Below are 27,974 nucleotides of genomic sequence, written 5' to 3' on the forward strand. Positions count from 1 at the left end.
GCCAAGTCATCCTCCCCTTCCAACAAACAGACTTTTACTCCTGTACTGCTTCGCTTACAAAAAACATTTAGCTGGAATGAGGAACCAACAACCACTCAAATATTGCCAAATTTTGTTTGTAGGACCACACCAACGTTGACTGTTCGATCAGTCTCAGAGCAACAGGATGGGTGAATTCAGGTGGATTAAAATGTCTTTATTTCTGATTCTGCTGCTTCAGTTTAGAGGTAAGGATGCATATGAATATATCCTGCATATCCTCACTTGAAGATAACAGTCATGTCCTTATTTCAGCTCATTTTTCATGTTTCACGTCGTCTTCTCAGCAGCAGTAACAGGACAAGATTACTACATTATTGTCAGAGATGGAGATGATGTCTCTTTGCCTTGTAAAAATGTGATAAGACCATGGTTCGGGCCCGCCCAAGGATTGGCTGGACCCGTCCCCCCTCTCTGAGTGGCTCTGTATCTCCCTCTCCCGTCTCCCTGTCTGGAGCCTGACTGTGGGCAGTTTAGTGCTCTATGGCCAGGCTCTCCACATTGCCAGCATACTCCAGGCAGGCCTCTCAGTGCCAAGGACCAGCAAATTGTCTCGCGTTGTTATATTGTTGTCGATAAGGCTGTGGGTAGACATTGACAAACTTAGCTCTTTTACACTCAACAAAAACCCCTTTCCTGACTCTGGCCTGCAGTTCTGATCACAAATCTTATTTTCAACACTTTTCCACACAATGTATTACAGTTTTGAAAGACACTTCTAGGACGTAACTCACATTAGTGTGATGCTAACTAAGGGTTAACTCTTTCTCACTTCTGCTCAGCGCTCTTGGCGTTTCGCCCAGAGACTAACACAAACATATCATTCACGCAGCGGCTACTTTGGGGATATCGATATGGTAAAAACAACTCCGTAAAAGGGCTTGTTGCAACATCCCCAACTGGTTCTGCTGTTGACCTTTTGTCTCTCTTAGTGTTCTCACATTTTACCATGATGCTCACATATCTGCCTCTACAGTGATTAGAAATGAGAAGTACTTTGACACTGAAACACCACAGCAGAGAGGAGGAGTGTTGTGGTTTTGGCGGGTGGGTGTCAACTGCATCAACTCATATATTCATACTGTGACGTTTTCTGCTCTTGTTTCACTGTGACTGAGGGAAGAGTTTGATCCGTGCAGTCAGAGGAGCAGTGGCTTTTATCTTCACACTGAACTTTGGACTTTTGACTTGATTTTTTTGGCTGTTTCAGTATCTATAAGATATTCAATTTAGAGAGAATAGAAGTTAATAGGCTGTGTCTAAGGAAGTAGATGCTGTATCTCTGTTAAAGAAGTACTCGAACAGACACGTCGACCGTTCACAGCAACAGAATGGTTGAATTCAAATGGATTAAAATATCTTTATTTCTGATTGTGCTTCTTCAGTTTAGAGGTAAGGATACAAATAATACATATTTAACTAAAAGGAGCATTGCATTTGAATATATGTTCACTTTAACTTATTAAAGCTCATTTTTCATGTTTCTCTCTGTCGTCTTCTCAGCAGCAGTAACAGGACAAGATTCCTACATCATTGTCAGAGATGGAGGTGATGCCACTTTGCCTTGTAAAAATGTGATACAAGGTCAGGACCAATGTGACAGCACCACCTGGATGTACAGTCAAAGTGAAGGGTCACCTGAAGTAGAGCTGATTGAACTTGGAAATATTAGTAACAATGCCAAAGATAAATCAGACAGACTGAGTGTTACAGCGGACTGTTCTCTGGTTATAAAGAATGTCAAAGGTATCGATTTTGGTCGTTACAGCTGCAGACAGTTCGACACATCAGGACAACAACAAGGTCCAGGCGCTGGGGTTCATCTGTCTGTTGTTACCAGTGAGTATTTACATCATTTCTTTAAGTTTTCAGCTCAAACTGTCTTGTTAGAAGTTAATTTTACTCTTGTTGTCTTTTTCTCACAATATTTCCCCAGTTAATGAACGGAAGGATGCTGATGATAAGGTGACATTAACCTGTTCTATTGGGACATATGAACAATATCGAGGCAGCGTGTTCTGGCAGTTTGAGGGTAATATGGATGATTTCCCAGACATGGGGATGGCTGGAGTTGTCTCCAGAGCCACTGCGACATTTACAGCTTCCACTCCTGCTCAGAAGTCAAAATATTCAGAGTTATTTAAGTGTAAAGCGACTGCACGCAACACTGGGACAGTGCTGTTTAACCTCGCCCCTCAGTCTTCAAGTGAGAAACAGGGTAAGTTTGGATTTAAATTTATATGATGACTGTTTCTCAGTTACTGCAAATTGTATCAAATGTGATATTTTATCATCTTTTTTGTGTTTTCTTATTTCATTTCATGTTCAAATCTGGTAGTTTGGGGTGATATAACACAAATTAAAGGACTGCTCCATCTCAATTCAACATTTATTTGTTCAACTTTCACTCAGAATCTGTTTTTCTGTTTTTCACAGATGCATTTTGTAATGATAATCAGAGAAAGGTTTAGTCGCTTTTGGAATTTGGGCTCGGATGTATTTTTCCCATTCATTTAATGTTTTTTGTACTGGCTCAGTAAGATCTCCCAGCCAGTAGACTTTTGCACAGTCTGTTTGCACATGCATTTGGAAATCTAATCCTGAAGTATCAACATACACTCCTTGTGGAGTGCACCAAATTTGGACTTTTAGTTTGCATAGTGCATCTCTTCCCAGTAGGTTAACTGGAGTTTGACTGGACACTAGAATTGGAATTTTTATTTCTCCTCCTTTTGTGACCAGGCGTACTGGAGCTGTTGTTGGGGTTAGCTGCTTTAATTCCGAAAATCCTACTGTCTTGACAAATTTGCCTGACATGGGGCGGTGGGTGGCATATTCAGTACTCACACATGTGTACGTGGCTCCAGTATCTATTAACATTGGAGTTTGCCTGTTCTCTATTTGAACCTGCAGCATTGGTTCTTTATCAGCCGCCATGGTGGCCATTGGCAGCTGACCCTCCCCTTTAGGATTTTCTGGGCACCCCTATTAACCATGGTTCGGGCCTGCCCAAGGATTGGCTGGACCCGTCCCCCCTCTCTGAGTGGCTCTGTATCTCCCTCTCCCGTCTCCCTGTCTGGAGCCTGACTGTAGGCAGTTTAGTGCTCTATGGCCAGGCTCTCCACATTGCCAGCATACTCCAGGCGGGCCTCTCCTGCCAAGGACCAGCAAATTGTCTCGCGTTGTTATATTTTTGTCGGTAGGGCTGTGGGTAGACATTGACAAACTTAGCTCTTTTACACTCAACAAAAACACTTTTCCTGACTCTGGCCTTCAGTTCTGATGACAAATCTTATTTTCAACACTTTTCCACACAATGTATTACAGTTTTGAAAGACACTTCTAGGACGTAACTCACATTAGTGTGATGCTAACTAAGGGTTAACTCTGTTTCACTTCTGCTCAGCGCTCTTGGCGTTTCGCCCAGAGACTAACACAAACATATCATTCACGCAGCGGCCCGCAGAGAGTCGTAGGATTTACTACAAAAGGCATTCATACACAATCATTTACACAATACAGGAAAAAAGGAGTATAACACTGTGTCTTGAGGTTGATATTTTATATTGACCAATTTTAATTCATGCGCATGGAGTAATTATTGTTTGGCTGCAGCCTTTTTTATCAGTTTGATTGTAATTTTTCTCAATGGTAATTATGCTATCTCTACTTAATCCCAGCCAACTGGGACTTTTATTGATGATGCAGCAAACACAGCAGACACCAGCGAACTGGTGACAACAGTAGAACAGCCCAACAAACCCTGCACGTTAAAACACTTTATACTAGTGTTTTGCGTGCAGGCGTCATTTGTTTAGTTTGCGTGTGCCAGGTGACCCTGACCGGACGTGTTCAGCCAAGATCCGATTTCCTGGAAACCTAACAACTTTCTTGTAAGTGCTGGCTTCATGATCTCCTTTGGGGATATCGATATGGTAAAAACAACTCCGTAAAAGGGCTTGTTGCAACATCCCCAACTGGTTCTGCTGTTGACCTTTTGTCTCTCTTAGTGTTCTCACATTTTACCATGATGCTCACATATCTGCCTCTACAGTGATTAGAAATGAAAAGTACTTTGACACTGAAACACCACAGCAGAGAGGAGGAGTGTTGTGGTTTTGGCGGGTGGGTGTCAACTGCATCAACTCATATATTCATACTGTGACGTTTTCTGCTCTTGTTTCACTGTGACTGAGGGAGGAGTTTGATCCGTGCAGTCAGAGGAGCAGTGGCTTTTATCTTCACACTGAACTTTGGACTTTTGACTTGATTTTTTGGCTGTTTAAGTATCTACAAGATATTCAATTTAGAGAGAATAGAAGTTAATAGACTGTGTTTAAGGAAGTAGATAATAATAATAATAATAATGCATTTTATTTAAAGGCGCCTTTCAAAGCACTCAAGGACACCTTACAAGGCTCATAAAACACAACAACAGTACATCAAACAATATAAATCAGGTAACATTTAGTGCAAAGATGAAGAATAAATATGAATGTGACTATAAAGTGCATCAGTACAATAAATAAACAAGAACGTGATTGCATAGTTAGTGTGAGACAGAGTGTGCCACTCTGTATAGGTGCGTTTTCAGGCGGGATTTAAAGGTGGAGACAGAGTCAGAAGTGCAAATGTCTGGTGGGAGACTAACCCTAATCCAAAGGCGGGGGGCAGATCGGCTGAAGGCTCTTGACCCCATGATGGTAGTTAAGTTGGCAGATGGAGCAAAGAGCTGGTTGGCAGAGGAGGATCGTAGAGTTCGGGAAGGTGTGTAGATGTGAATAAGTTCCGAGAGATATGATGGTGCCAGGTTGTAAAGGATCTTGTAAGTGAGGAGTAGAATCTTAAGGTCAATGCGGGATTTGATAGGGAGCCAATGAAGTTGCTGCAGGGCAGGAGTGATGTGTTCAATAGAGGGAGTTCTGGTTATGATACGAGCAGCTGCGTTCTGTACCAGCTGGAGTTTGTGAAGAGATTTCCACGGAAGACCAAAGAGGAGAGAGTTACAGTAGTCCAGACGGGATGTGATCAGGGTGTTTACCAGGATAGCGGTGCAGGTTGGTGAAAGTGAGGGACGAAGTAAATGGAAGTATGCAGTCCGAGTAACGTTATTGATGTGGGCTTAGAAAGATAATGTGCTGTCCAGAATGACACACAGGCACTTTACCTGAGGGGATGTAGGAACAGTGGAATTGTCGATGGACATGGAGAAAGTGTTGAGTGTTGCTAAGGTTGATCTGGTACCAATGAGACAGAGTCCTGGGGAACACCACTAGAGACTGGAGAGGAGCCGGATCTCGGGTTCTTGAGTTGAACAAACTGTGTGCAGCCAGAGAGATATGATCTGAACCAAGCCAGAGGGATGTCAGTGATTCCAATGGAGGATAACCTGTCCAGGAGGATTTCATGGGAAACGGTGTCGAAAGCTGCGCTCAGGTCGAGGAGAACCAGAATGGAGAGAAGTCCAGAGTCAGATGCCATCAGGAGGTAATTGGTGATTTTCACTAGGGCTGTCTCGGTGCTGTGAAGGGGACGGACCAGACTGAAATTGTTCATAGAGATTGTTGTCAGACAGATGGGTGTGGACCTGAGCTGCAACAGTTCTTTTTAGTATTTTGGAGAGAAATGGCAGGTTTGAGATGGGACGGAAGTTGTTCAAATCAATCGGATCGGCGCCAGGTTTCTTGAGTGTTGGTGTTATTGCAGCAGTCTTTAGTGATGATGGAACAACACCAGAAGTCAGTGAGGAATGAATGATGTCAGTTATTAACGCGAACAGGGCAGGTAGGCAGATTTTTACCAGGTGGGTAGGTAGGGGGTCTAACTGGTCATGAAGGCATCACACTGTGTAACTGTCAGTAAGTGAGGTGGTAGAGCATCAGGTGGTTTCAGAATATTGTTGAGAGTTGAGAATAAGGCTCTAGTGTTCCCATCAGCTGTCCTGATTAAGGTTGAGTAGTATGTGGTCTTGGCTGAAGAAAGAGCATCCTTGTATTGAAGTATGTGATTATAATACATTTCTTTGTGAACTGCAAGGCCGGTTTTTACATAAAGGCGCTCCAAACAACGGCCTTTAGTTTTGAGCTGGCGTAGTGCTGGTGTAAACCAAGGAGCAGATTGGGTAAAAGAAACAGACTTATTTTTCAGAGGTGCAAGAGTATTTAGCAGTCCATGAAGTCCATCAATGTAGTGAGATACCAGTTCATCTGTGGTGGATACATTTTCTCTGCTAGGGAAGTCATCAATTCCATTGGAGAGGGCCAACAAGTCAATATTCTTAATGTTTCGGAATGTGATAGAGCGATGCATATTAGTCTTGGATAATCTTAGATTGACATTGCAGGATATTAACTTGTGGTCTGAGATAGGCAGGTCTGATTGTGCTTCTTCAGTTTAGCGGTAAGGATACAAATAATACATATTTAACTAAAAGGAGCATTGCATTTGAATATATCCTGCATATGTTCACTTTAACTGTGAAGGTAACAGTCATTTCCTCATTAAAGCTCATTTTTCATGTTTCTCTCTGTCGTCTTCTCAGCAGCAGTAACAGGACAAGATTCCAACATCATTGTCAGAGATGAAGGTGATGCCACTTTGCCTTGTAAAAATGTGATACAAGGTCAGGACCAATGTGACAGCACTACCTGGATGTACAGTCAAAGTGAAGGGTTACCTCAAGTAGAGCTGATTGAACTTGGAAATATTAGTAACAATGACAAAGATAAATCAGACAGACTGAGTGTTACAGCGGACTGTTCTCTGGTTATAAAGAATGTCACATTTAAGGATGTTGGTCGTTACAGCTGCAGACAGTTCGATGGACAACAACAAGGTCCAAGCGCTGGGGTTCATCTGTCTGTTGTTTTCAGTGAGTATTTATTTCTTTGAGTTTTCAGCTCCAACTGTCTTGTTAGAAGTTAATTTTACTCTTGTTGTCTTTTTCTCACAATATTTCCCCAGTTGATGAACAGAAGGATGGTGATGATAAGGTGACATTATCCTGTGCTATTGTGACAAATGATCAATATCAAGGCAGCGTGATCTGGCAGTTTGAGGGTAATATGGATGATTTCCCAGGCATGGGGATGGCTGGAGTTGTCTCCAGTGCCACTGCGACATTTACAGCTTCCACTCCTGCTCAGAAGTCAAAATATTCAGAGTTATTTAAGTGTAAAGCGACTGACCGGAACAGTGGGATAGTGCTGTGTAACCTCGCCCCTCAGTCTCCATGTGAGAAACAGGGTAAGTTTGGATTTAAATTTATATGATGACTGTTTCTCAATTACTGCAAATTGTATCAAATGTGATATTTTATCATCTTTTTTGTGTTTTATTTCATTTCATGTTCAAATCTGGTAGTTTGGGGTGATATAACACAAATTAAAGGACTGCTCAGCATCTCAATTCAACATTTATTTGTTCAATTTTCAATCAGAATCTTGTTTTTCTGTTTTTCACAGATGCATCATAGTGAAGATGACGATGTTACGGTGAACTATGAAAACTTCGGAGAAAATTAGGCTTCTGTCTGACTCCACAACTAAAAGCAAACAGCTTCAACACCGACATCACCTAACTAAAAGAAAAACAAACCAAAGATTATTCCATCACAAAGTTAATTATCTAGAATCATAACATCATTTTGAGTCTTTTTTTAGGTGTTGAAAAGCTTAAAATTAGCTTCCAGCTTTACAGTTTAGAGTCCATTTCAAGATTTGACTCATTGCTTTTGTAGTTGTAGCTTTGCCTGAGTTTCTTATTTTTATTTTATCTCTTTGCAAACACAAGAAATACATGAACTTTCATTCACAGTATTGCTGTAAACATGTTTATATACTTGTAATGTGTGGTTGAATGAGCTTTAAGCCTTGACAGAGTCTCTTTTCCTTAACTGAGAATTATATAATGTGGAAATTAAAACTGCTTGATAATCACCTGAACCATATATGATGTATTTTGTAAAACAGTATAATGGCTTTACTGTTAAAGGTGAATATTGCTTGCAATAAATATTGATATACATTTTAGAGGGGCAAAAGTCTTGTTTTGTATTCTTTCCTAAGACAATGTTGTAATTCATTCAGTTTGGTTCAAATCTTATTTGCAAGATAGAGAATATCTACTGTTATGGATGCATGGTTTTGGATTTTTGCTGATATTTTCCAACTCCTTTTTTGACTGATTGATCATGTCCATACTGATATATACACATACCCAGAGAATATTAAGCATAGATTTCACTAAGTATGATCAACAAAGACAATACATGAAGGAGAAGCTTTAATAAACCATGTGGGTGGAGCAGAAGAGTTTTCTTTGCGGTAATAAGACAGACAGGTTTAATTATTAGGATTTAATATCTGATCCACACTCTGGAGCACAAGGTGGCAGTAATGCACCCAATAAGCTGGTTGCACAATGCACTTATAAGCCAAAAAGAAGAAAAAGTTTCTTTCAAACACAGTGGTACATCCTGTCAGCTGTGGTGTTTCCTATCTGTGCAGACAAATAGACCTGCTGCTTCTTCTTCCCACTTTAACCTGAATACTAAACTGGGGCTCCGTCCTCCGGAGGGATCCACAGCCTGTGGAGGAAGCACTTAGACTGAGAGGGTGAAACAGTGTCGTTCCATACTTCACACAACACAACGTACACTGAAGGAGACTGAACAACAGTTACATGGGCTCAGTGCAAAAAGGCCTAGAGTCTAACCTGCTGCTCTGTCTATATAGATGGAGAGAAACCTTCCCCTGAGTCACCATTGGCCGGTGTGGCCAGCCTGTAGCCGTTAATTGGCTGAAGCAGGTGTCAGTCCATGTCTGCAATCACTGCCTCCATTGTGTTCACCTGTGTCAATTAACTCAAACTAAGAAAAGGCTGCACTCAAAATGATAACTAAAGAAAGCACTTAAACACAAACATGTAAATAAACAAAATACTCAAACACAACAAACAATGATTTCAACTGCAGACAGCAACACAACACAGCATAGTACTCAGTATGACAAGAAGACAGAGGAGTAACAGAAAAGCAACCAAATCTTTCTAAATGAATGATTGACAGGTGTTAGCAGCATATGACTCTTATATAACTTATAGGTATCTGCCGGAACTACTGTAAGTCTCTACTCAGTTTATATTAAAGTTCAATTAAATGCAACTGTTTCTCTTATGTGTTAATAAAGTGTCTGAAGTCTGAATGTCACACATCTAGATTAAATTAAATTCTAACACTAATTTCCAGTTTCTTGAAGTGAAAAAAATAATTGAATGAATTATTGATTCACCTCATAGACTACTATATATAGTTAAATGGAGACTGATTTTTTTTGACCATATTAGACATCTAAGTACAAATAATTAGATGTTTATTATGTAAATAAATTGTTTTTACTAACAATTAATGAAGGAAAATAACAGATCATAAATTGAAATATATTGTTTGTTGTTCAGATTTTGAACTAGATTGTGAATCAGACTCAGATAAAATATATTAACTTTGGGAGTGAAACACTGGAGTTAAATCTGTAATCTATCTCCACTCTGTGATGTTGTGATGTATCAGATTAGTCCAATCACATGCAGCGTCCAATCAACAACTGATATTAATAACATGCGAGTCAGCCAGTAAAAGTCTTGTGTGGAGGCTGCTCCTGTGTTTCCTCTATCATGGCTCCTCAGAGATCCTTCAGAGCAGAAATTACAGCTTTGAGTCTCAAAAATGACAGACCAGAGTAAGAGTTCAATCAAGAAAATATCAAATAAGAGACTTAAGATGTATCCAATGGGTATGATACTGTCACACAGTGTGGAGAAATAGGTTTTTCTAAACTTTAAACTGGAGGGTAAATAAAGAATTTAAGAGGCTTAAGCAAAACACAGGTGGGCAAACTCTCTGAACTTCGTTTTTACATGTGACACCAGATCTGAAATCCCACTTCCTGTTAGCTTTTGTTACAGCTTTAATTTCTCTGACAGGGTTTCTTTCATCAGTCTGTTTGAAAAGAAATAGGTTTGTACAATAAGTTCAAAACAATAAGTTGACAAGAATTTCTTCTTTGACTAAAATGACACACTGATTCTCTTCTGGCTGAAAGCAAAGATGATTTATTGATCCATGTTGTTCTGTACAAAGTGAACTTACTCCAACGTGAACAATCGAATTAAAAAACACAACCTTGTATCCATATAAACATAATACGATCAGGAAACTTTGTGGCTCCACTCATCATGTGAGTTACAAACTGTACACCTGTGCCTGTGTCTATCCACGGCAGAAGTTTCCTGTCACAATTTCTCAATGGCGTTACTACTAATAACCAGGTGGGGAGTTCCGGTCCTCTGCAATGAGGCCAACGCGGAAGTAACTTAGAACTGCATTCTATCAAAAGGCCACCAGGGGGCGACCGTTTTGGTGTCAAAAGGACTTCCGTCTCTATACAAGTCAATGGAGAATTCACCAACTTCTCACTTGATTTCTAACCTCAGTAAACGTTTTCAAAATGTGTTTATGGTCTCAATCGCTAGTTTAAAGCCTTCTTCAATGCAGTATGATGTTCATTTGGGACATTTTGGCCTCCCTGATTTTATATGTGACGATAAAGCAGGGTATGCATTAGGGCGTGGCTACGTCGTGATTGACAGGTTGATTGGTTCACAGGTTCAGGAGCGCGGACAGATAGACTGCAGGAAATAGCCGTGAACTTGTTTCACACCGACAGTTTTCTAATGTACATTACATATCATAATTACAAATACAAAGAAATATAAATGTGTAAATACTGTGACCGCAAAACATGAATTTTAAGATAAATTAACATCAATCAGTCAGCACTTTCAAAATATGATTTATATGATCAAACAACAACCCTTTGATAGTTTCATTTTCAGATAATCTCTTCATAGTATATTTAAAACTTTTGTAATAACTGGATAAAGTAAAAACAGTGTTGGAAGACAATGTCATGAAACAAATCTCAAAAGGGAAAAACGGGCGGTTGTCAGAAATAGGAGGAGGTTTGATAGAATAAAGAAAAAACAGATAATGGCAGGAAACCTATGGCAACACGGTCAATCTGTAAGAGAGAACAGAAAGGAAGCATGGTAGGGCTCACTGAGGACGACTGGTGGACAGGCAGGGAATGACAAGCACTGAAACTAAATGTTCAGTAAGTGAATTTTGTTATTAAAGTTTCCTGCTATCTCATGGTCCATCCAACAACAGCTTCTAGTTGGGCTGGTCATACATTAAACTAAAGGAATCACACAAATACATAACATCAACAGAAAAAAATGAAAAGAAAATGAAATAATAATAATAATAATCAGCAACATCCAAAATAGTCATCAACCTCTAACTGATACAAAGCTTGAAGCAGCGGTCTCAGTAGTTGTCAGAAGGCATATTTTCCCAAACTGTCAATTTCTTGGGAGCACATTAAAAAAATCACATCTTGGATATTTCAACCTTCCTATCATCAATGACACATTTAGAACTTGAATTTGTCTGGTTAAACATGTTCACATCATATTTACAAAACCTGTAGAATCATATCTGTACAACATGAAACATCTGGCCCATAAATAAAATAAACGTTTTATATGTCACATGCCTCTTTCACTGAGCACAGAGACACTGAAGAACCAGGACCTAACCTAAACCCAGCATACAGAGGTTCAGTGAATGTGGTGTTGAAGGTGTGGAGGTGGATCAGTGCGTCAGAGGAGACTCTGTAGAAGGACAGAGTGCCAGCAGGACAGTCCACATACACTGCTACTCTGTTAGAGACAGAGGAGGAGGAGGAGGAGGAGGAGGAGGAAGAGGAGGAGGAGGAGGGGAGGACTGTTTCTTTCTTATCGTGCCAGACAGAGTAACGACCGTCATCAAAGCACCTCAGACACCAGGACTGATTATTCCCTCCAAACCAGCAGTCTGTGCTGTTTCCCTTCCTTCTGATTCCTCTGTAACTCACTGATATATAAACTGTTCCTCTCCACTCGACCTCCCAGTAACAGCGATCAGTCAGACCATCTGTACACAGCAGCTGATAATAAGCATCAAACCTGTCTGGATGATCAGGATATGGCTGCTTCTCTGTCACATATGTCACCTTCCTGTTGCTCTCAGACAGTTTGAGGTTTCTGTTGACTGTGTTTGTGTCCAGTGTGAGTTCACAGAAATCTGATGTAGAGAATGAGACACAATATAGAAACAGTTTATCATCTAACACACCTGATGGTTTATTTGTTGCTTTATTAACAAAGTGAGAATGAGACTGAATGAGATGAAAAACTTCATAACAAACTGATAATTGAATGCAGATAAACAAGCTTTTGATTGAAACTACTTTAACATGTGCTGTATTGTTTTCACAAATCAAAATGAACACTTACACCTTTTTGGAACAGGTTTCAGCCTCTGCTCTCCACCATGATCCACTCTGGAGGAAGAAACAAAGTCAGAATGAACCTTCAGAAGTTTCTTCATCAATGATCTTCATGAACCTTCACTCAGATCCAACATGAAGACAAAACAGCTGGGTTTATGAACACATGAAAGCAGCTTCATCCAGAGGTCTGTAGGATTAAAACTGGATCACATCATCATTGATGACATTACCTGTTGCCTTATTTAATTTAACCTGACAATCTAACGAGTCCCTTTGACAGGACGCAGCAGATCAGTGGTGGATAGGGTTTTTGGCTTGTTGGCGTTGTATATCTGTCAGGAGCTCTGTCATAACTTCCCATTTCCCCATTTTTTATCCAGTTTTATGTCATATTATACATAAAATTGGCAGGGACTGTCGTTACACAATGTGGCAGTCCCAAAAACTCTTACAAATAAGTTGTAGTGCACATAATGGTTCTCCACCAATATGACTTCATGTGTATAATGTGCCCAGAGCTGACAGTGTGTCACTGGTCACCGAACATGTCCAATACTAAACGTGTCAAATAAAACTCAGACTCTACTCAGCCAAAGGGCCAGGCGGTGTTTCATCAGACGCTTTCCCCGAGAACGTTACAGCACTGTGAAGTATTTGCACCTGCAATCTGCTCCATTTTATGGGCCTACCCACCAAAGATTTTGCGCTAATCTGCAGCTGAGAGCAACACACAGCTTGCTGTAACATCATACAGCAGCTGAAACAATAAGTGATTTAAACACGTGGTACAGCAGCGGTAACTTCATTAGAACCGGATCGGCCAGGATGTAATGTTAATTAATGTTCTATCTTCTGCTGCACATCAACATAGATCAGTTGTTACACACAGACTCAGGTTTATATGTGGGATTGTTTGTATTAAAGCAGAATTTATGGATGAACCCTGAGCTCTGTCAGAGCTGTCAGGACATTTTATTTTGAAGTAACCGAAATTTGAAATTATTTTAAGTAGCCTAGAGTCTGACTGGAGATTTCACCACTGATAGTATGTCAATTCAAAATCATTCAAGCCTTGAGAGAGAAAGAGAGAAGTGAATGTGCGCACAGTTAACACCAACTCTCTGAACACACTAATATCTCCAACATAACTGCAAGTGGCTATTTGCACTGGTCTTTGTGAATTAGATGTTTTTTTGTGACAAGGCTTATTTGCATTTGCAATTTTGCACCAAATTTGCTGTCTTCACTGTTATCAACAGTGCTGCTGGTACCTACGGTGAACCAACAGTCCTCCTCAGCTTGTCAGCGTGACAGAGAAACAGTGTGTGAGCTCTTGTTGTCTGTTAATACCTGAGAGTTTCCAGTCTCCAGTTTGGATCCTTCAGTCCGGCAGCCAGCAGCTTCTCTCCTGAGTCTCCTGGATGATTGAAGCTCAGGTCCAGCTCTTTCAGATGGGAGGGGTTGGAGTTCAGAGCTGAGGCCAGAGAAGCACTGCCTTCCTTTGTGACCAGACAGAATGACAGCCTGGAGACACACACATACACACACACAACCAGTATCAGTCGTGTTCAATACATATATAGTAACATATATATAACATGTCAGCAACATATAACATATGTATCCTGTAACTAATCAACAACCTGTACAACCAGTGATGTATACTGATAGTAATCAATGATATATAATGTATATCATTAGGTCTCATTAGGTCATTAGCCCTTGTGTTAAGGCCTTGGCTTGGTAACCATTCTCGGAGTGTGGGGTTGATGATGTTATATCCCCTCTGACCTGTCGTCCTGGCTCCCCCTTACCGTAGCACGTTCATTGTACCTCAATCACCTCAACAATCTCTAGTTGTGATAGCAGTTGCTGGTTGCGGATGTTGGAATACTTTGTTAGCCTAGATGTTGGGTTTAAAAGCATCCATATATCCCACAACAGGTACATATTATCTGCCCTACACCTGCCCTGTCCTCCACCATGTCTTGTTCCAGTAGCCCATTTCTCATCAGGTTGCCCTGGTCCCTCAAAACCTGACGCGGGCAACGTCCGAGCCGGTATGACCCTTAAGTTTGCAGTTCCACTCATCCTAAGGGAGGCCAGTAGCATCAAGGACCTTGCTTAAGGGTACACCATCGATATGTGTTATGTTAACCACTGAGCTATCCATCTGTTCTGTTATAGTAGTAGTAGTAGTAGTATTATATTACAGTTTAATAATATAGTATGAGCCAGCACTTTCCCCATATATCTTCATAAAATATTATTGCTGCAGAAACATTTTGTCAGAATGGCACCTTTCTCCAATTCTTGTGATGCAACTGCTCCACTCTTTTTGAAGTGTCATGTACTATCAATTTTTGATATTAATATTTTTTAAATATGCACTTTTATTTTTAAGTTGAAATACATGAGTACAGATTTACCAAAAAGTTTCAAAACTTTTTTATTTGTAATTCTCAGGTCAACTATTATCCACCTAGACATATCAATGATCCCCTCCAATGTACCATACAATGTACCATACATCTCAAGGTCAGTATTTAATAAGATACTGTGGAGCCCATTTATGGAATAGAAATTTGCACTTACTCACTGATTCTCGGTGTTTGCCGAGATGCAAAATAAAACTCAAAAATGCTCTGATGACAAACGATTCTAGTACATAATCCATATTTTGTAATGTTTGTCAGTTTTGTTTGTTGTTTTGTTTTGAACTTATAATTTCTGCTGTTTGGTTTTAATTTATTTCATATTGCTTGTACATGATATTAATTAGGTTAATGATATTTATGTTTATTCTGATATTTTCTTTGCATTGTTATTGTGTTTTATCTCTTGTGATAGTGGGTTTCTACCTCATCCGCACGTGTTTTCTTTTTTATTTGCTATTTTTCTCTGACTTCTATTGTACAACCCTAATAAACCAATAAACAAATATGCCATAATGTGGCATGGCTTTATAACACACAAAAGTATCTGACCTGAGAGTCTCCAGTGTACAGTGTGCACTCTCTAATCCAGTGGAGAGCTGCTTCACTCCTGAGTCCTGCAAGTCGTTGTTGCTCAGGTCCAGTTCTCTCAGTTCAGAGGACTGGGAGCTGAGGACTGAAGACAGAGCTTCACAGCTTCTCTCTGACAGATTACAGTCACTCAGTCTGGGAGGGATTAAGTGGTAGACAAATGCTGAAACGCTTTTCGTTTACAAAGTTTTAAAAAGTCACAGTTTCAGATATGCTTTTTCTCTTTCTAGAAGTCATTGGGAATATATATATATATATATACATTATGGGAATGTTTGTGAATTTGTTGTTGATGCAATTCATTTAATAGTTGTCAACTAATCTATTAATCAATGATGAACATTTTAGCTTTACTTTCAGAACAATAATAATATTCTCATGTGATACAGTTAGTATCTGCAGTTATCTGTGTACTTACAGAGCTTTGTTGGAGGCTTTGACCACTGGCAGCAGCCTCAGAAGAGCCTCCTCTGAAGCAGAGTATTTCTTCAGGTCAAACACCTCCAGATCTTTTTCTGATGACAGTAAGATGAAGACCAGAGCTGACCAATGAGCAGGAGACAGTTTATCTGTGGAGTGACTTCCTGAACACAGGGACTGTTGAATCTCCTCCTCTAGAGAACGATCATTCAGTTCATTCAGACAGTGGAACAGATCGATGCTTCTCTCTGCAGACAGATTCTCACTGATCTTTCCCTTGATGTAATCAACTGTTTTCTGATCGGACTGTAAGTTTCTTCCTGTCTGTGTCAGGAGACCTCCCAGGAGAGTCTGATTGGTCTGCAGTGAAAGACCCAGGAGGAAGCGAAGGAACAAGTCCAGGTGTCCATTTGGACTATTTAAGGCCTCGTCAACAGCACTTTGGTAGAGATGTGACTTTTTTGTTTTGTTTCTCTCTGCCAGCAGATTGACTCCAGACTTGATGAATGTCAGATGGACATGAAGAGCAGCCATAAACTCCTGAACACTAAGATGGACGAAGCAGAACACCTTGTCCTGGTACAGTCCTCTCTCCTCTTTAAAGACCTGTGTGAACATTCCTGAGTACATTGAGGCTGCTTTGATATCGATGCCACACTCTGTCAGGTCTGATTCATAGAAGATCAGGTTGCCTTTCTGCAGCTGCTCAAAAGCCAGTTTTCCCAGAGACTCAATCATCTTTCTGCTCTCTGGACTCCAGGGTGGATCTGTCCCAGCTCCTCCATCATACTTGACTTTCTTCAGTTTGGACTGAACCACCAGGAAGTGGATGTACATCTCAGTCAGAGACTTGGGCAGCTCTCCTCCCTTTCTGCTTTTCAACACATCCTCCAGAACTGTAGCAGTCATCCAGCAGAAGACTGGGATGTGGCACATGATGTGGAGGCTTCGTGATGTCTTGATGTGGGAGATGATGGTGCTGGCCTGCTCCTCATCTCTGAATCTCTTCCTGAAGTACTCCTCCTTATGTGGGTCAGTGAACCCTCTGACCTCTGTCACCATGCTGACACACTCAGGAGGGATCTGATTGGCTGCTGCAGGTCGTGTGGTTATCCAGAGGCGAGCAGAGGGAAGCAGATTCCCCCTGATGAGGTTTGTCAGCAGCACATCCACTGAGGTGAACTCTGTAACATCAGTCAGGATCTCAGTGTTGTGGAAGTCCAGAGGAAGTCGACACTCATCCAGACCGTCAAAGATGAACACAACCTGGAACTCTTCAAACCTGCAGATTCCTGCTTCTTTGGTTTCAGTAAAGAAGTGATGAACAAGTTCCACCAAGCTGTACTTTTTCTTTTTCAGCACATTCAGCTCTCTGAAAGTGAATGGAAATGTGAAGTGTATGTCCTGGTTGGCTTTGTCTTCAGCCCAGTCCAGAGTGAACTTCTGTGTTAACACTGTTTTCCCAATGCCAGCCACTCCCTTTGTCATCACTGTTCTGATTGGTTCATCTCTTCCAGGTGGGGCTTTAAAGATGTCCTCTTGTCTGATTGTTGTTTCTGGTCTGACTGGTTTCCTGGATGCTGTTTCAATCTGTCTGATCTCATGTTCATCATTGACCTCTGCAGTCCATCCTTCTGTGATGTAGAGTGGTGTGTAGATCTGATTCAGAAGGGTTGGGTTTCCTGCTTTAGCGATCCCCTCAAACACACACTGGAACTTCTTCTTCAGCTTAGATTTGAGTTGACGTTGACACTCTGCAGCACGAGTTCCTGAATGAAGATACAACAAATAAGATCAGTGAATGGATGTTTGTGAAAATATGAGAAAATTGGTCTGAAAAATCCTCTTACTCTGCAGACGGTCAGCCAGCTCCTCCTGCTTCATTCTCCTCAGGAATTGCAGTGTGATCTTCAGAAATGCGTCTCTGCTGCTCCTCCTCTGCTTTTCCTCCTCACCTTCCAACACATCCTCATCCTCACTGTGCCTCTCTAAACATTCTGGGTCATCTGAACTCAGAACCTTCTGGATCTTCTTCAGCTCATTCTTCACAAAAGTGACAATGTTCTCCTCAAGATGCTGAAAACGAATGAAACCTAAATTTTTAATCATGTTTCTATTTTTTCAGCTGAAGTTGTTGGATATTTACTCACCATAAATATGGAGTCCAGGTCTGTTGGATGCTGCTGGACAGACTGACCACTGGGAACCTCTGACCTTTGCTGCTGAATTCTGTGGAGAAAACAAAATATTAATAGATATACATTTTCATTTTTTTTGTTACTTTTCTGGACATTTCATAGATTAGCAGACACATTTTTGTGGCATTCATGTAATGCCACCACTAGATTGAACATTTCTGAGAGCATATTTTATAGTTGCAGATATAGTTTGCTGCATGTTTTTTCTATGGCTATATCTCTAATGACCATTTTTTAATGTGACGTTAGACCACAGCCATGATTTGTTTCTATGAAGGCCTGTTCATTTTGCAATCGTACCAATGCAACCTTTGAAAGAAATTGATTGCACCTTAAATAAAATTACTGTTTTTTTTTAATTCATTTGAAATTGTTTTGCCTTAATCACAGCTGCAGCTGACAGTTTTAATATAATTATTTAATTCATTACACTATTTTTTATTTCACATACATTTTTATCCTTCTATTTTGAAGTTCACATGCATTTTCATCAATTAATGTATGTTACTTCCAGCCCTCATACAATTCCTCACATTTGAGAAGCTGCAACCAAAGACTGATTAACATTGTTGGCTGATAAATGAACAAGTGATATAAAAATTGGCGGCTATTTACTTTCTGTTCATCTATTACTTGATTTCTGCAAAATATGAGTTTTTTTCATGTTACAATTTGTTTTAGAAATCATTTGAATCCCGAATGTTCCTATTTGAAAGTGAAATTTAAATCAGTAGAGTGTGAATGTTGAGATGAGTTGGCAGATCCTTGTGTGTCGTGGGTTTTTCAAGGAAGCTTCATGATAACATCTTAATTCTTACTGTTCTTCAGTAGAGTGATGTTCATCTCTGAAGTCATGACGTTCAGGCATGGACCGGTCACTCTTCATGGACACACAGCTGGGTGAGTCTGGTCTCTGCTGATGAACCCTGATAGAAACACAGGATCGACAACAGAAGGACAGTTTGAACCTCAAGATGATTTAACTGAGTTAATAGGGAAGATAATGGTCACATGCAGCCTGAACAAAGAGAGAGGATGCTTCTTATTGATCCATAAAAGAAATCAAACCAGTTTAACCTGCAGGCAGAAACTCAGAGAGAGTCAGAGAATTACAGAGCAGCTCAGGACTAAGATGAATATCTAAGGAGGAAACGTGTATCTCTGAAATTCATTCTTTGTGTTACATTGCATGAAAAGTGCTGCACTAAGAAAATGTCAAAGACAGATAGATTGATATATAAAGTTTATTCAGTAGCTTTTTAAAAACAAGAAATCAATTGGAATACTTGGTTAATTCAACACACAGTTTTTTACATTCACCCAGAATATATGCACATTTTTTTGAGTCAAATGTCATGCTTTTTTGAGACCACAACAAAGAATATTAAATACATTTTCCAGAATGAAGAAATGCACATAAGGGCTGGGCGACACCTCTTAAATCAATCACAAATTAATATGGATATTTTGATAAGTATCTCCATATGACAGATACAAAAGCACATATGATCAATATTGAATAATCTAAATCCTCTCCACACTTCTAAAGCAAAGCCTTTCATTTGCTTTAAATCATTCATTTGAACTACAAAAAGTTGTAAAACCAAAATGATTTCCCTTCCCTAATGCACAATACTGACAGTGTGGTCCAAACCATCTCATTCCGAACAAGAACAAGTCTAGGTGAAGAAAGAGTCCAAATGAAGATCAGACTGAAGGAAGACCAGGGCCAATAAACAGTCCTATTCCAAGATTAAGCTTTAGCCAGTATTCAGAGTTTAATGTGATATAACCTGAAAAGTTATTTAAAACAACACTGTGGCTTTAAACATTCAGGATGAGGGAATCAGGAGAGTCTGGTCTCTGCTGATGAACCCTGATATAAACAGGATTGACAACAGAACCTCAACTTAATGAAATGTTGAGGGAATATTCCCTGCTATTTGGGACTGTGTTAACTTACTCAGCAGAAAGTTCTTCTTTAAACTTTGAAGGTGGATCCTTGTTACCTCTTTTTCAGAAGAGTTGCAGAATCACAAACTAACGTGGTTGAAATTCTTACCTTTCTTTCACAGAGTGATGTTCATCTCTGAAGTCATGACGTTCAGGCATGGACCAGTCACTCTTCATGGACACACAGCTGGTTACAGGTGAGTCTGGTCTCTGCTGTTGAACCCTGATAGAAACACAGGAATGACAAAAGAGGGACAGTTTGAACCTCGAGATGATGAAATGTTGAGGAAACGTTTTCTCCTTGCTGAGACTGTGTTGACTTACGGAGTCTCAGCAGGAAGTTCTCCTTTAAACTCTGAAGCTGTCTCCATGGACTTGGTGGGTTCTGGTCCAGCGGAGTCTGGTCTCTGCTGCTCTGGGCTTCAACACAACACATACAGATCTTTGAGTGTGAATAATGATGGTTGAGTGATGTGAGTGGAGAACAGTGATGGACAGTTAGAGATCCTCATCTCACCTCTGAGCTTTGGTCTGGCTGTCATGTTCCCCACACAGAGAGCTTTTAGAGGGAGGGACTCCCTCCTCTCTGTCCTCACACTGATCCATAGCAGAGAAACACCTTCACACAAACACAACAACATGCTGTCAGAACTCACACATTATCTCTCATTATTACATCTCAGTCATATGACAAACATACAGAGCTCTGACTGGGTGAAAACTGATGACACATCACCTTCATATTTCAGCTGCTGGATGAAATTACAAGTGAAATAAAACAGAACATGTTGCTGTTCACAGAGACAACAAAAAGTGTGAGATGTTACTGCTTTTCTCTAGATCAAGTCTTTTTAATTTAAAACAAGATCGCGGGTACAAGCGGCCGAATTGAGCTTCCTCCGTAGGGTGGCTCCCTAAAGCCGCGTGCAGACCAAACGCGTTGATCGCTTTAGAGATAGGGTGAGAAGCTCGGTCACCCGGGAGGAGCTCGGAGTAGACCTGCTGCTCCTCCGCGTTGAGAAGAGCCAGATGAGGTGGCTCGGGCATCTAGTTAGGATGCCCCCTGGACGCCTCCCTGGTGAGGTGTTCAGGGCACGTCCCACCGGGACATGCCCTGAACGTACCGGTGGAGCGACTATGTCTCTCGGCTGGCCTGGGAACGCCTCAGGATCCCCCGGGAAGAGCTGGCCGAAGTGGCTGGCCGACCCCGGATAAGCGGTAGAAGATGGATGGATGGACTTAGTATTGTCCAAACAATTGAAACATTTTTGAAAAAACTAATAAACTGTGTTGATAGTGAAGATAATGGTCAGACGCGGCCTGAACAAAAGATAGGATGTTTCTTATTGATCCATCAAAGAAATCAAACCAGTCTAACCTGCAGGAAGAAAGTCAGTGAGAGCCAGATAATTACAGAGGTGTAGTTGTTGTAGTTCTGCTATCAGTCCACTAGATGTCCTCATTAATCTACAGGGAACTACAGACGGCTCAGGACTGAGATTGAGAGAAATTTGTATTCACCTTTGAACATGTCATATAATTTTATACCACTGACTGTCAGATTCATTTTTTGACATTGTTACACACAAACAGTAGCAGAATACAAAAAGAAAGGGAGGGTCTTACTTTTTCTTTCCCAGATGTATTTCATTTTATTCTTCCCTTGATTTACCATCAAATGTTTGTTCATTATTTATGAAGTTCATTCTGCAGCTTGCATTAAAAAAAAGAAGATTGGCTGGAATGGAGGATAATTGAAATCTGTTTTTTTTAATCATTCATGATATTGATATGAATATTTTACCAATATTGAGTATCTCCATTATCTGGATTACAAGCCGCCGCAGCCCTTAAGGAAACACCTTAAGGGCCGTATTTTAAAAATGTAAAATTAATAATCATGCCATACATGAACATTTCTAGAAGCAGAAAAACTTTAAATACGAAGAAAATTCAGAACCAACAGAGTTCTACTTACTGAACTTAAACCCATGAATGTCCGTCAGGTCAGCAGCTCACTAGTCCTGATCCGGTCTGTGTAGAAACAGGTTTACACTGATCTCAGGTTTACAATCTACTTCAATAAAAACTCCACCCAGTCATATTTAAAAACCATAAAGCAGTCTGAGCCTGCAGCAAAGGACAAAGGTCAGCTTGTATTGTATAACTTGTGACGCCTTCATCCAGAGCAGCCATCCCCATTAAAACATGTTCATCTTTCACTTTTCTTCCTCTTTGGATAAACAGAGTTTTATCATTTCTTGAGGAAATGGAAATGATGGATGAATGTCTAACAAAAAACAATTAAAGAAAACTGACTTCCAGAGTGTAAACCCAACTACTTTTTTGTTACACAGAGAAAAACATCTTAGTCTGTAGTCTACAGATGTGAAACCCTGGCAGTCCAAATACCTGACAGATCAATAAAGTAAATTGTCTTGTGTTTGTGCCTTTCTTACCTGTGTATTGTGATTTATGTTTGATGTTTTGAATTTCTTGCTCAGGATGTTTGAGGTCTGAATGACATCTTGAAATCTACAAAAACAAACACACCTCACATTTTCATCTGATGATGAGGACTAGGAAAAAGTTTGTGCTTTGCTGAGATCATTAATCAACTGTTTAGTGATGACAAGAAACCACATCAGAAAAAAAATACCTCCAGCTGTCTTGTTTCACTTCAAGTATCTAAAAACTTGGCTGACAATGATGGAGAGGTAACTCATTGTTAAGATTTTACTTGATATAAAGATTCAAACGATGCAACCTTTAGAACTCTGTGTCCAACAGAGGCCTCAATAAACACAATAATCAGGCTTCATAAAGTAATTTCAGTATGAAAGTCCAATCAACATGTCCACGACAACATTTTAAAGGTTTATTGTCCCCTTACAGTTTGAAAGAGTCTGCCAATAGCTTTAATATGCTGATGGTTCCATATGGGTGCATCTCTAAATATTTGTGTATATTTTCTGTGTTGCTGTATTTCATTCTTTGACATTTATTAAAGTTACAGCTATAAGTCCTCCAGAGTCCCCCTACTGTCAAACACCCCTGGTAAATTATCATGCACATGACTCTATGGGTGTCTGGAACAATTCTATCATAGTCAAGTTATTCCACTGACATTTTGAACAAATATGAGTCCTGGCAGTCTGGCATTCGTCCTAGGGATTGAAGCACTGTGCTTTGACATTATAGACTAAACTGTTCTCATATTCCTGTAAAGTGTGTGCAGCTGGAAAGTACAGTAATGCATTGATAGTGTTTGTTTCTTTTCATTGAAAAGGCTCTGACTAAAAGTTGTAAAGCCAATGTTATCTGTTCATAACTGTCTCTTTTAAAATGATGCTAAAGATGAGCTTGCATACTAGTTTTTAGTCAAATAATGCAAGATTTCAGACACACAATAATGATTCCCTATTGAGTGGCTGGTGAATTTAAACATGTATCTGTCAGTGGCTGGTAGATGTTCACATCTTTAAAAAGTTCCCATACTGGATGTAAAGCCCTGACAGTCTAAATGTCTGTGCTTTATTTATTCTCTCCTTGTTTATTTAAAATATGTTTTGAATTTCTTGATCAGGAGGGAAGGGTTTTTCAGATAGATAGGTCAGGAACTGTCTACTTCCTGCTCTGACTGACATCTTGAAAACTACAAAAACAAACAAACCTCATGTTTTCATCTGATGATAGCCAGGAAAAGGTTTGTGTTTTTTGCCGAGATCATTAAAAACTGTTCAGTGAAGTGGCACAGTGAGAGGTCACTCACTGTTAAGATCTTACTTCATTCAGATTCAAACAGTACAACCTTTATAACTCTGTGTTTAATAAAGGCCTCAATAAACACAATAATGACCATGAAGGAATTTCAGTATGAAAGTCCAACCCTCCTTGCGGCAGCTGGAAAAACGTCTCAATAAATCAACACTTTTATGGCTTGTGTCATAATACCTTAATATTTTATTTTCTCCTGAGGGTTCAAGCAACGTGATCTGCATTCAGCTTCAATGTGCTGACCAACACTAAACTGTTAGCAGTGACAGAAAGGATTGAAAACTCATTTTCATGTAAGAAATAAACAACTTTCAGATGAATAAAAACACTGACGCTGATTTGGTTTGAGCTGGATTTTGGGTCATATTTACACTTAACAAAAATTGAATCAGAGTCCGTACAGTATGTTATTAATTGGTAAATCATTAATGAGGTGACATTTGTCTGTATAATGAGAAAACTGTAGCCATTGTAAATCCTCATCTGAAATCCCAAAGCTAGTTTTTCTCTTTCATTATTTTCTGTTTAGCCTTTGGATGATGATTCAACTGTTTCCTACAGGAAATAAAACTGTGCACAAAGCAACAGAAATGTGCTCATCTTAAACCATTTCACAAGCATCCTCTTTGAATGATATTTTAACCATCTAATCATCGTCTATACCATCAGAGCTCACCTGAGAGTCTGCAGCTCCACCTACCTGTGGACAACTGTCACTGCTGCAGGTTTCTCCATAAAATGATCAAACAACATTCACAAACAAATCATGTCAGGCTTATCTGAAGTCATTATAATGGTTTATGTAGAAACAAGACCATGCCCCACTCTCTCATACTAATCAAACACCTGTGCCTCCCTGTTAAGGTGTTTCCAACCTTCTTTCCTCCCATTCTCCTCCTTTCTCCTCAAGTGGGCAGCACTGTGGCTTTGGTTAGAAGGATGAGTGTAAGAGAGAGGATGCTTCTTATTGATCCATCAAAGAAATCAAACCAGTCTAACCTGCAGGAAGAAAGTCAGTGAGAGCCAGATAATTACAGAGGTGTAGATGTTGTTACCACAGTCAAACCTCAACACTTCCCTGTCGGTTCTTACATAAAACATTTAGCTGGAATGAGGAACCAACAACCACTCAAATATTGCCAAATTTTGTTTGTAGCACCACACCAACGTTGACTGTTCGATCAGTGTCAGAGCAACAGGATGGGTGAATTCAGGTGGATTAAAATGTCTTTATTTCTGATTCTGCTGCTTCATTTTAGAGGTAAGGATGCATATGATACGTATTTAACTAAAATGAGCATTGCATATGAATATATTCTGCATATCCTCACTTGAAAATAACAGTCATGTCCTCATTAAAGCCCATTTTTCATGTTTCTCTCTGTCGTCTTCTCTGCAGCAGTAACAGGACAAGATTCCAACATCATTGTCAGAGATGGAGGTGATGCCACTTTGCCTTGTAAAAATGTGATACAAGGTCAGGACCAATGTGACAGCACCACCTGGATGTACAGTCGAAGAGAAGGGTCACCTGAAGTAGAGCTGATTGAACTTGGAAATATTAGTAACAATGACAAAGATAAATCAGACAGACTGAGTGTTACAGCGGACTGTTCTCTGGTTATAAAGAATGTCACATTTAAGGATGTTGGTCGTTACAGCTGCAGACAGTTCGATGGACAACAACAAGGTCCAGGCGCTGGGGTTCATCTGTCTGTTGTTATCAGTGAGTATTAATTTCTTTAAGTTTTCAGCTCCAACTGTCTTGTTAGAAGTTAATTTTAATCTTGTTGTCTTTTTCTCACAATATTTCCCCAGTTAATGAACGGAAGGATGCTGATGATAAGGTGACATTAACCTGTTCTATTGTGACAAATGAACAATATCGAGGCAGCGTGATCTGGCAGTTTGAGGGTAATATGGATGATTTCCCAGGCATGGGGATGTTTGGAGTTGTCTCCAGAGCCACTGCGACATTTACAGCTTCCACTCCTGCTCAGAAGTCAAAATATTCAGAGTTATTTAAGTGTCAAGCGACTGACCGGAACAGTGGGATAGTGCTGTGTAACCTCGCCCCTCAGTCTCCATGTGAGAAACAGGGTAAGTTTGGATTTAAATTTATATGATGACTGTTTCTCAGTTACTGCAAATGATATAAAATGTGATATTTTATCATCTTTTTTGTGTTTTCTTATTTCATTTCATGTTCAGTTATATCGACAGTAAGCACGACAACAGTGGACAAGAAAACATCTGATGGTCCAACAAAACTACCCGGTAGAGACTCAGTGAGACATGGTATCATCTTTTGTTGTCTTTTGTTATTTAATGTCATATTCAGCTAAATCAGATCAATCTTGTACACAGCAAGTTAAAAGTGACCCCAAAATTTCCAGGTATGAAAGAATCTGTCCATATGAGTCCAAAGAGCACCTGTTTTTCAGCAGCCTTATTGTGCAAACATGATCATTAGATGTTAAAACCACCAGCGCTCTGCTGATGTTGTAATAACAGTCAAAAAAATATTTAGATGCAATGAGGAACCAACAATTATGTTTCATAACTGCTAGATGTGGAAATAAGCAGCTGTTTATTGTTCATGTCAGTGTTGTGTTCACTGCTTGTTTCTGCTGCCCCCAAGTGGCCAAAAACACTCAGTTAATAAAGGTTTAACACACATTACAGATCACAACAAGTGAGATTTGTTGTGTTTATTGGAGAATATCTGAATTAAACATTTCAAAAATGTTTTCCATCAGTTCAAATTTCAAGCAGAAAAAAAGGTAAAGAGTAAATACTGTCTTAGCATGAATTGCATCCTAATGATTGAAACCTGCAAATTCTGATTCATTTATTTTATATGATACGTATGCAACCTGTTCATTGCTTTTATTTTGACTGCATACACAAACCTGCTCCTTAAAATGTTTTAAATTTGACAAAAGCTCTTAAATGTTTATTGGAAAGGGAAAAAAAGGTTTCAGCTCATTTCTTCTAAAACTCAAACTTTATTCACAGACACATTTCTAGACTCCACAGCTTGTGCAGATTGTTCTGCTCTGAGCTACATAATGTTGGTGATGCGTGTGGCTGAACTCGTCCTCATCACTGTCGTTACTGTTCTTCTCTTCAGAGCTCGAGGTGAGAAAATGTTCACCAACCTTTGTTCAGTCTGATTAACACAAACTGGAAGTTTAGAGCTGAAATGTTCCTCTGATTTGTTTAGCAGGGAACCAGAGACCACCTGATGACCACACTGTGAGTTGATGTATAAAATCAACTAATAACATCCATGTTACTGTAATGCAGGACTGAATGTCTCACTGTTTGTGTTTGTGCAGGTTTCTTACTCAGTAAGAAGCAGAACAGCGAGGCGTTCAGGTCCAGCAGCCAGTCAGGTAAATATCTGATGGTGCGTTCAGGGTCTGCTGAGTCTGTGAAATGTAAAAAGTTTGAAAACAGTTTGGGGTGATATAACAAAAATTAAAGGACTGCTCAGCATCTCAATTCAACATTTATTTGTTAAATTTTCACTCAGAATCTTGTTTTTTCTGTTTTTCACAGATGCATCATAGTGAAGATGACGATGTTACGGTGAACTATGAAAACTTCGGAGAATATGAGGCTTCTGTCTGACTCCACAACTAAAAACAAACAGCTTCCACACCGACATCACCTAACTAAAAGAAAAACAAACTAAAGATTATTCCATCACAAAGTTAATTATCTAGAATCATAACATCATTTTGAGTCTTTTTTTAGGTGTTGAAAAGCTTAAAATTAGCTTCCAGCTTTACAGTTTAGAGTCCATTTCAAGATTTGACTCATTGCTTTTGTAGTTGTAGCTTTGCCTGAGTTTCTTATTTTTATTTTATCTCTTTGCAAACACAATACATGAATTTTCATTCACAGTATTGCTGTAAACATGTTTATATACTTGTAATGTGTGGTTGAATGAGCTTTAAGCCTTGACAGAGTCTCTTTTCCTTAACTGAGAATTATATAATGTGGAAATTAAAATTGCTTGATAATCACCTGAACCATATATGATGTATTTTGTAAAACAGTATAATGGCTTTACTGTTAAAGGTGAATATTGCTTGCAATAAATATTGATATAACTTTTAGGGGAGAAAAAAAATCTTGTTTTGTATTCTTTCCTAAGACAA

At 39.6% G+C, this 27,974-nt stretch overlaps 2 protein-coding genes across 2 annotated transcripts in view; one reads left to right on the forward strand and one right to left on the reverse strand.

The window, feature by feature from the left end:
• Positions 1 to 27,974, reverse strand: part of LOC133999111 (uncharacterized) — a 109,000-nt gene that overhangs the window by 12,227 nt on the left and 68,799 nt on the right. Inside the window, 1 exon segment of the mRNA XM_062438276.1 lies at positions 15,419 to 15,592. Within this exon segment, the coding sequence (XP_062294260.1) occupies positions 15,419 to 15,592 (174 nt within the window).
• LOC133999532 (uncharacterized) lies at positions 3 to 27,946 on the forward strand. Its single transcript, XM_062438744.1, has 10 exons — positions 3 to 227; positions 1,543 to 1,878; positions 1,976 to 2,257; positions 6,581 to 6,910; positions 25,624 to 25,905; positions 26,017 to 26,103; positions 26,824 to 26,946; positions 27,032 to 27,063; positions 27,147 to 27,203; positions 27,370 to 27,946. Exons 1-10 carry the CDS (start codon positions 167 to 169, stop codon positions 27,439 to 27,441), a joined length of 1,662 nt encoding a protein of 553 aa, XP_062294728.1. The 5' UTR covers positions 3 to 166; the 3' UTR covers positions 27,442 to 27,946.

The sequence above is a fragment of the Scomber scombrus genome, chromosome 2 (assembly GCF_963691925.1).
Source record: "Scomber scombrus chromosome 2, fScoSco1.1, whole genome shotgun sequence".
Lineage (NCBI taxonomy): Eukaryota > Metazoa > Chordata > Actinopteri > Scombriformes > Scombridae > Scomber > Scomber scombrus.

Bases quoted from the DNA above. Each gene is read 5' to 3' on its own strand.
- LOC133999532 (XM_062438744.1), top strand. From the start codon at position 167: ATGGGTGAATTCAGGTGGATTAAAATGTCTTTATTTCTGATTCTGCTG. The intron at 228-1,542 runs GTAAGGATGCAT...TCGTCTTCTCAG, and splicing joins TCTGCTGCTTCAGTTTAGAG to CAGCAGTAACAGGACAAGAT. The intron at 27,064-27,146 runs GTGAGTTGATGT...GTGTTTGTGCAG, and splicing joins GACCACCTGATGACCACACT to GTTTCTTACTCAGTAAGAAG.